Source organism: Pinus tabuliformis, chromosome 5_1 (assembly GCF_031772625.1).
Source record: "Pinus tabuliformis cultivar Carrire ecotype Pingquan chromosome 5_1, CPIR1, whole genome shotgun sequence".
Taxonomy (NCBI): Eukaryota; Viridiplantae; Streptophyta; class Pinopsida; order Pinales; family Pinaceae; genus Pinus; species Pinus tabuliformis.
The window spans coordinates 552,156,751-552,166,994 of NC_142305.1; the positions used below are offsets into that span (position 1 = coordinate 552,156,751).

The following is a 10,244-nucleotide window of genomic DNA, read 5'->3' on the forward strand; positions in this document are numbered from 1 at the left end:
ACGACTGAGATTGCCCGTTGCGATCGCTATCACATATCGTGTCACATACGGCCCAGGGGTTTTGTACATCTCCGATGCCAATTCGTCGATCCGTTCATTGGCGATTGGCATATGGCATGATCGGCAATCGGCGTATCGCACGATTGGAATCACTAGATCCACGGTCCCGATATCGCATATGTGTCTGCCTCCGATCCGAGTGATCGGATCGGCGGATCGGGGTTTCTTCCGCCTCCGCTTAGGTCCTTCCCTTTGCCTTTGTTCGATGCGATTTCCCTTTATAAGGGTTTTTTGCCATGTTTAGGGGATTTTGCCTCTTTTTCTAAGGAATAGAGGTCATCTTTTTTAAGCGATAACTTCTGCATCCTAAGTCCATTTTTGCCCATTCAAATTGTAGTAGATTCAAAATGAAAAGATCTCTACAATGGGGCTATGTCCAGGAACTTCCTTGGACTTTCATTTTCCTTTGTGAGGGACACTTAGACTGAAGAGTCTATCCAAAATCCATTTTGGATCAAATAGGAAAAGAAATTATGCACAATAAATAATTGATAATAAGATTTTAGGTAGAAAACTTTCTAAAAGAAACAAAAAGTCATTCCAATGCAAATTGAATGTATTCCCTAACAAGTAAGGACATTTTCAAAATTGCGTTATTTGAATAATAAGCAACAAACTCATTCTTTACAACAACGTCATTCTTTGTTGAACTAAATCATATGATCTAGGAGCAAGACTATTGCCACTAAATCATATGATATAGGCTCAAGATAATGATTTGGTCACTAAATCATATGAGATAGGCTCCAGACAACAACCTGGCCACCCAAAATTTTATGGACTAACATGAAACATGTCCTCATGAAGCATTCCAAAAAACTAAATAAATCTCATAAATCATTTGCCTTCTAAGTTATTGTGAAAAAATTAGTCTATTATAACATTATAAATAAATAAAAAACTGATATTTTTAATAAAATAAATATACTCTAAATTATCATAATATTTGTAAATTGAAAACCTTAAAAAACAAATAAATAAAAAACTGATATTTTTAATAAAATAAATATATTCTAAATTATCATAATATTTGTAAATTGAAAACCTAAAAAAACAAATATATACTCTAAATTATCTTAACCTATTGTAAATTAGAAACCTAAAATAAAAAATATTAAATATTTTTTATATTTAATATTTAATACTAAAGGCATAACCACGGAGAACAAAGTGAAAACCTAAAATAAAACATATTTAATATGTAATGTTAAAGGCATAACCACAGAGAACAAAGGTTTGCATTCAAATTGTTATAGATAAATCACAATTTAATTTAATTTGCGTTTTCATTCGAACATGTCATATTGGAGTCCGGGTTTGATGTCGATTCGTATTAAAGGATTTCCTGGCCCGGACCAGGCCAATGATAAAGTTTTGGTAAAGGCCAAATTTATGATGAAAAACTATATCAGAAAAACACGTTCATTAACATATATTCTAAATAGACCGTTAATGTTTTAGGGTTTCAACAACAAGGATAACATATTAAACAAAACTTACTACTATAACACAGGTGGGAATTTTTGTAAATCGATTCCAAATAGCAAAATTAAGTAAATTTCAAACAATTTTTAGAACCCGTCCAACAATAACATGGAGTGAGGCCGACAAACTGGGACCGTCAAAAGTAGCTAGAATTTGTGCAAAAAAATTTCAGATTTTTTTATAAAATCATGTTTTTGATAGTGAAAATTGATTCAGCACCATAAAATTTTTCTAAAACACCTCAAATTATAAAATTTAACAGCTTTTACTTAAAGTTACAAAAAGCTTTACTAAATTTTCTCAAAATATAACCTAAATTTTCATAACTTTCAAACCAAAAAATAACCTAGTTTAAATAATGCCACTAAGACATCAAAATTTATAATTAAAAAAAAACAATATCGTTAAACTACGGCCAATAACACATGAGAATTGAATTTATAACCAAAGAAAATAAATAATGCCAATCCCTGTACACCCATTTGATAGGTCCATCAATTCTATTGAAAAGTAAGATGACGCACATATCGAATCTTAATTGCTCGATTCGCAAGACACGACGGCAGTTATTGTTGCAGCTGTCATCGTTAGTATTTTCGCAAGCTTGATGCAATTGTATTATTCCATGCACCTTTATTTTTTATGCGCCCTGATCGATCAATATTCCCATCTATTCATTATTCGAATAGTGGCAAAGTTGGAGTCCAGCTCGAAAAGTGCAATATTCTCCCCCATCCTGATTCGCCGCCTCTCGATAAATACCGAACGTCCAGTTCCAGAGTAGCATTCAACACACTTCGAATTCTCTAGTAGCACAGTTTGAGGGAGCTCCCACTTTGAGAGCATAAAAATGGCTTCTTGTGCTGTCTCATGCGGCGTCAACCCCGTCCAAAGGGACTGTGAGGAAATCCATCTCGCTTGCAAAGGTATTCGTTGATAAGTCGACTGCATTAACTTTAAAATATTTGATAAATTGATGTTGTTTTGTGGCTTTCATTGAGTGATATTCCTTTCTGGTAAAAAATAATAGGTCTGGGATGTGACGAGGAGAAGATAATACAAATACTGGGAAGCAAAAATGAGCAGCAGCGGAAGGAGATAAGACAAACCTATTATGCAATGTATAAGGAAGACCTTTGCAAGAGGCTGGAGAAGGAGCTTCACGGCAAATTAGAGGTACATACTGGACGTATATATCATAAGCATATTAAGATGGATACACTCTCTGTCAGGCCTCGTTAGCATGTAGTTCCATTTAAGGGCAGAGTTTTCCATGGAAGAAATCTGTCCTTGATATTTTGGCTTTTTCATAATAGATTAAAATGTTTGAAATCTTAAGGAAAAAAATGGATCGATAATCTTGTTTCGTTTTTTTTGTGGCTACTTGCAGAAAGCCATTGTCTTATGGATGCACGAGCCAGCTGAACGGGACGCTATCATTGCCGGAACCGCCCTGGAAGGATGGCGCACAGATGATCGTGCTCTAATCGAAGTGATTTGCACAAGGTCCTCCACTCAAATCGTTAAGATTCGTGAAGCTTACCAGAAACGATATCAGAGGTGCCTTGATGATGATGTTATTTGCAAAACGAAGGGTCCCTATCAAAAGGTTAGATGACGAAATATACCTATAAACATATCAATCCGGGATCCCAAATCAAATTCAAAGCTGCCCATGAAAATTTTTGTACCTCTGGTCAAAGGAACTTAGTTGAAAGGACATATCAATCCGGGATCCCAAATCAAATTCAAAGCTGCCCATGAAAATTTTTGTACCTCTGGTCAAAGGAACTTAGTTGAAAGGAATTTAGGAACTTAGTTCAGAGAAATTTAGCTCAGGTAGTATGGTTCACTATTTGTGTTTTAATTAGTATGAAAGTTTTTATACCTCTGGTGAAAGGAACTTAGTTGAAAGAAATTTAAGGACTTAGTTCAAAGGAATTTAGCTCAGGTAGTATGCATGGTTCACTATTTGTGTTTTAATTAGTTAGCATGATTCACTATTTGTGTTTTAATTAGTTAGCGTGGGTTTAAGTCTTAAGAGTGGTATTGACCTATATGACATAACAATAGTCATTTCTACTAAGTTACAGATTATGTCCACTGAAATATATTGTTGAAAAATAATTATATATCTGGGCATCAACCTAAGTTTAATTTGATATTAGAGTGTAACAATACTGACAGATCTTAATCTTGTGATTGTTTAGGAATTTTGAGGTTGTGAATAAATTTATGTTATTTAATTATCATGACTTATTTCATGAGATCTCTAACCATAAAGCTACTCTATATAATCATAAATTTCTTCCTTGCTAATGGATTTGGAATTTCGATTACATGAGCACAGCTACTTCTGGCCCTGCTCAAAGCCCACCGATGTGAATGTAAAGGAGTTGACATGAACAAGGTTAAATGCGATGCCAAGATGTTGTACGAAGCGGGGGAAGGACGGTGTGGAACCGATGAGGAAACTTTTATCCGAATATTCAGCGAGAGAACTGTCGCCCAACTACGCGCTACATTTGCTTGCTACAAGCAAGAATATGGGCACGACATTATGAAGGTACGCTTCCCCCTTGCGTAACAACCCTAATTAATCGATCTGTCTCTCATTGCTCCTCTAAGTCTTGGAAAATCCATATTTTGGTGGCATGCTAGGCCACTGATCTGTGAAGTTTTTAACATTCTATACGACAACAACAGGGGCTCAGGAGGGAAACACAGAAGGAATTTGAGGAGGCCATTCGAGTTACAATCAAGAGCATGTATTTGCCAGCTAACTATTTCGCCAAGGTATTAATTTTGCATGGAAAATCTACCCCCTGGAACAAAAAATTAGTCCTTAGCATAAATCCTTGTAATTTTGATATAATATATAGATTTCTTATACTTATATACATTTATATATAAAAAAATTTAAATCTGACTATCTTTTTTTCTCAACTTTTATGGATCACATTATCTATATGTAATGATAACACTGCGTGACAATTTATTGTTTGATATTATTCAGGTACTCCACAGAGGAATGAAAGGACTTCTGAATGACGAATCCACAATAACTCGTGTAATGGTGACTCGCGCAGAGGTGGACTTGAAGGAAATCAATGTGGTGTATGAGAGAAAGTATAAAATGAGTATCGTGCAGGCATTCCACCAGGAGATTTCTGGTTATTTCAAGAACTTCTGCCTTGCTCTCACCGTTCGCGCTGGCATTCCCCAGGCGCCCATGTCACACTGCGGTTGCAATTAAACAGTTTGGGATCGGGAGAATCACGTATAGTTAAGCTAGTAAGTATATGATAATAATAATGAGAGCTACTAGCCTCTACTGCGCTGAGACGCAGGAAGTTACGCCATGTGCAAATGCATATTTATCATAACTTTTTCTACGAATATATTACAATGCTTGGCTTTCTTTGTTTCTTAATCACTGTGGTTCTCATATCACATGGCATGGGCAATGATTCTTTTGTGAATATTAATTTAGTATGTCATCTCATATTGCATTTGGTTGGTGAAAGAGAAGTGTGCTGGATCAAATGAAATTGGCACGAAATTGGCTGTTTTTTCACTATTAGGTCACTATTAGGCTTGAGTTTAGGATGATCAGCTCAAATGGAATAATGTTTGAATGTGAGATTAATCGGGATTACAGGACAGTGACATCTGAATTATGAGTCATTTAATTTATAAACTTTATAAACTATGGGATAATTTAAATTATAATTGATTTCAGCTTTCAAGTCTTTTTAAGAGAATATCAATTTTAAATAGGATAACATTAAATTTTATATAAATTAATTTATTGAGTAAATTGAATAAAGAGTTTTATTTTACAACCTGGTATGAGGAGAGGGGATATATAAGTTTGTCTGTTAATAAATTTTAAAATAAAAATAATATTTTAAATAGAAAAGTAATGTCAATTATAATTAAAAATTAAAGTTTTATAGTTTTTTTTTTATTTAATCTGATATATATTTTATTTAGTATTTAAAAATACAATTATATTTTATACGACTAACAATTCTATTTAATATTTAATATGACTAATAACTAGTTTATGATTTTTGACAATGCTTTTGACCATGCTTGACCCTTTGCATGTCTTTGTTCTTTATAAAAAAAAAGAGCCCGTTGTCATGTAACAATGCTGCTAGGCTCGAAACCAGTGGGGAGATGTTAAGGATTGATATTTAAATATGGTTTAGAATAGCTATAAACTAAAATAAACTATACAGACTAACTGGTGATTAGTAAATGGTAATAAGTATTAATTTATTATAAATAATAATTATTTTATAATATATTTTATATTATTAAATTTAATTTATTATTATTATTATAATTTTTTTATATTAATATAATATAAAATGAGCAAGATATTCTAAAAAAATTAAAATATTTTAAATACAAATTTATAATAAATTATAAATAACATATTTAATTAAAATTAAATTAATAATAAACTCTTTACAACAAATTTATTAAGTATAATAAAATTAACTAAACAAATATAAATATTTCAATTTTGAAATAAATATTAACCGATTTGGTTTATAATAAAAATGAAATAAATAAACATTATTACATTTATTTACCATAAAAATAAAATAATAAATTAACCAATTATTATATATAAATATTTCAATTTCAAATAATGGTTAAAATTAATACAAAGCATTAACTTACCATATACTGCGAAATGAATGAGTTAATTGGACAAGTTATTTGAATGAGTATAATTTGAAGAAATGGCATCTATCTATAAGAAGAGTTAGTTTAGAGTCAGACATATTGACGAACTGGAGATCGAAAGCAAAACTATGAGTGAATAATAACAGATGTAAAATGTGAATTGTGCTGTAGAGTGTTAATAATCAGTTGAAATTCATTTGAGTCTGGATTTATTATGCTCTTAAATCGAATTAATATTTTCAAATATGACAATTTTAACATGGAAATATTTATGTTAACATGGAAATATTTATGTTTTTTAAGATTTTAATGTATTTAAAAAATATGTTTTTTCTTTCAAAGAGTATTTTTAGAAATATTTAATTAAAATAAATATCAAAAAATTTTGGATTTTGTGTTGATTTAATTTTTTCTTTCGATTTAAGAAATGTGTTAACTTTAGTGAAAACTATGTTTTGGCTTATTTAGAATTTTAATATAGTAAAAACTTTAATTGAAAATAAATTTATGATCATTCAAATTCCATTTATATAATAAAAGAAGTATTAAACTTCATTACTCAAAATTAATTTTATTAATTTTTTATTTATTTACACATAACTATCATATTAAATGGTAGAATAAACTTTTTTCTGAAAATAACTCAAATAAAATAGAGTATTAAAACATAACACAAATAATACGAAATAGGATTAACATAACTCAAACAATAAGAAATAAGATTTCAGGGCATCGCATTGCTACTGCAGGACGTCACTCTTGTCGTCAAGCCCTAACACTGCACGAAGAACTTGACCTTCAAAGCAGAAAAAGCCTCCATAGACATAAATACAATCAATTAGTTTGACTTGGGGAACCACATTTTTCGACAAGAACAGTAGCTCCCCTGGTCGTTGTTGTCATTGACCATGATCTCCTCTTTACTGTGACTGCTTCAGTACACTATCTCATCCGCGGTTGTTCTCAAGGATGACTACCACAAATAAAACGATAAGAGTTATTATTATAATATTTAGGGCCATGTACAATCAAACTAAATGGGCCAGAACATCTAGGGTTGGCAGCACTTACCATAACCCCAAATTCCAACAGTGATTATGACTTAGTTGCTTTTGTGTCTCTTTTTAAGCACATAAACTGTCGTATCAAGCTTTTGCATTTTTGCAACTTCACCATTCAATGAATCGGATGTGCTGAAGAAAAATTAGAGGGTAATCTTTATTGAGTGTGGAACCTAGTCTTGCAATGAAAATCTCATCTATGACTGTCATAAACAAAAGAATAAAAAACAAACTCATAATTTGAGGCAAATTACCTACTCTATTTAAGCCGTTTAAAAAAAAAACACAGTTTTAGGCAAATTACCTACTTTCTTAGTACCTTCTTTCATACTTTTTTCATGATGGTGATTGTTAGTCATTTTTTTGTTGAGATATTAATTTCACTCTTAGTTAGTTGTTCTTTTTTCATGATGGTGATTATTAGTCATTTTTTTGTTGAGATATTAATTTCACTCTTAGTTAGTTGTTGGTTAGGTGCTATCACATTTAATTTTTTTGTATCCTAGGTGCCATAAGTAGTTTAGTTTTACTTCAATTCTACTACAGAGGTGTTAAGTTTTACTTCAGTAATTTATTATTGATATTTACAACGTAACTTATTTAGTGATTCAGAGTATTGAGAAGAGCAATCTCTGCTCCACTTTTCAGTTTCATTCTTTGTCATGGTATCAGACCTTATTGATGTTTACAATGTAACCTATTCAGTCCTTCAAAATATTGAAAAAAGCAACCTATGCTCCACTTTTCAGTTTCATTCTTTGTCAAGGTATCTAAGTGACTCTTTGAGAGAGCAGCAGAAATCATAATAAGATGCATAAGACTCGTTGAGAGCAACATTTCATACATGTGTATATTAAAAAAAGAAGAAGAAGAAAGAAGCAGAGATTCGCTACAGAGATGGTAACAAAGTGAAACAGCTGTAAGAAAAAACCAGTGCCTTAGTGACACTCACTAACTCTGGACAGTGAGAGGATCAAGCGCGTTAGTGCTGTAACGCTGGCCTTCACTCTCGACGAAGGCTTTAGCACGTTCTCTAATCATTCTTTCCACCGCTTTAGCAAAAGTCAAACGATTGTTTAACCATGTCACAAGGTTTTTTTTTCAAAATCCGTTCACTTATTCATCTGGATTTTAAAAAAAATTCCAAACGTTATGATATTGATATGCCCTCGTGAGGATATGAGGTATTCCTAAAGTTGAAAAGTTTTTTTATAAACAATTTATTTTGAAATAAAGGAAAGGGTTTGTTATTTTTTTAAAGCTTTTTTAAAATAAAAATTTCGAAAGAAAGAGGCGTATTGGGTTTGTATTTTTCTTAAAGTTTTTTTATAAACATTTTGAAAGTAAATGTAAAAGGAATTTTTTAAATTATTTTTTATAAAAATTTAAAGGAAAATGATTTTTAAAGGAGATTTAAAAGAAAAGGCGGATATTTCACATTCAAAGAAATGGCTTCTTCTAGTGTTTTGCCAAGAATTATGAGTTTTGGTTTTTGAGAATGACGACGTTCCTACAAGCCCAAGAGTGTTAGGTTACACTTCATATTGTATATGTAGAGCCGACTCAAGAAGCATGGGTGTCCATGACTAATAATTAGAGGAATGCAGTAAATGAACTCAAAATGAAAGAACACAGAGCCAAATGTTGGATTCAAAGCTCAATCAATGACTCTATTTTCGACAAGATAACAGATGCATCCACAGCACATAAAGCTTGGGAAATCTTGAAATCTATGTATCAAGGTAATGATACAACGAAGACAACGAAATTACAAACATTGAGATCACAGTTCAAAACCCTAAAGATGACTGACACAGAAAATGTTGATCAGTTCATGACTAGAGTTGTGGGAATACTTAATCAGATCAAGCTCATCGGTGAAACCATTTTAGATGAGAAAATTGTTCAGAAAGTCCTTCGAAGTCTGCGAAAGAAATATGACATGGTAATAACAGCCATTCTGGAATCCAAAGATCTTACAACTTTCTCAGTAGAACAATTAACAGAACAAGACTCAACTTGATAGAAGATTCCATGGAACAAGCTTTCAAAGAACAACTCTCTTTTGGTAGAGGCTGAGGCAAGGATATAGAGGCGGCAACAAATGAGGCAGAGGCTGATGTAGAGGCATATTAGAACATCATCATGTAGCAGAGGAGTGGAGACCTCCACAAAATCAAACTCAAAGAAGCATACCTTGGAGCAAATATAATGTCTAGTGTTATTACTGCAAGAAATTTGGGCATTATGAAAAGGAATGCAAACAGAAACAATCAGATTAGCACAGAGGCAATTTCCATCCCTCCAACAATGAAGGAGAATCTTCTAAAACAATGTTTCTTTCATGCAATTTTTCTAAAGACACTCACAATAAGGAAGTTTGGTTGTTGGATAGTGGCTGCAACAATCATATGATAGGTAAAAAAAATCTTCTTTCTTATCTTGATGCTTCCATAACATAAAAAATTACTCTTGGAGATAGTTCTTGAATTAAAGCTAAAGGAAAAGGTATCGTTCCTATTCTTACTAAACATAATCAGTAGAAATACATTCCTGATGTTTATTATGTTCCAAATCTAAATCATAACCTCATTAGTGTAGGACAACTAATGGAACATGGTTATGATGTAATATTTCAAGGGAACACATGTTATATTTATAACAAACCTCCCAATAGAAGACTGATAGCTAAGGTTGAAAAAGCCAAGAATAGGATGTTTCCTTTGACTCTTAGAAGTTGAAATATTTCACAGTCTTTTGTACACAATGTGTCAAGAATAGATGAGTCTCAACTATCGCATTCTAGATATTGCCACATACCATTCAAGGGTCTATGTCAACTTCAGAAACAGTTAATCGTCATTGGTCTCCCTACTATGAATGAAAAAGACTATAATTGTGGAATTTGCATTCTATCCAAGTATAAAAGAGACA

The 10,244-nt window shown here is 32.1% G+C and overlaps 1 protein-coding gene across 1 annotated transcript; it reads left to right on the forward strand.

The window, feature by feature from the left end:
• The first annotated feature begins 2,395 nt into the window (after nucleotides 1-2,395).
• On the forward strand, nucleotides 2,396-4,978 carry LOC149165987 (annexin Gh1-like). Its single transcript, XM_089430011.1, has 6 exons — nucleotides 2,396-2,471; nucleotides 2,570-2,721; nucleotides 2,936-3,154; nucleotides 3,896-4,111; nucleotides 4,252-4,341; nucleotides 4,562-4,978. The coding sequence occupies exons 1-6, from the start codon at nucleotides 2,396-2,398 to the stop codon at nucleotides 4,799-4,801; spliced, it is 993 nt and encodes a 330-aa protein (XP_089286137.1). The 3' UTR covers nucleotides 4,802-4,978.
• Nucleotides 4,979-10,244: the final 5,266 nt, after the last annotated feature.

What these genes read in the sequence shown, in the direction of transcription:
- LOC149165987 (XM_089430011.1), top strand. Translation starts at nt 2,396, where the DNA reads ATGGCTTCTTGTGCTGTCTCATGCGGCGTCAACCCCGTCCAAAGGGAC. An exon ending in AGCTTCACGGCAAATTAGAG is followed by an intron (nt 2,722 to 2,935) that starts GTACATACTGGA and finishes GGCTACTTGCAG; the next exon opens with AAAGCCATTGTCTTATGGAT. An exon ending in CGAAGGGTCCCTATCAAAAG is followed by an intron (nt 3,155 to 3,895) that starts GTTAGATGACGA and finishes ACATGAGCACAG; the next exon opens with CTACTTCTGGCCCTGCTCAA.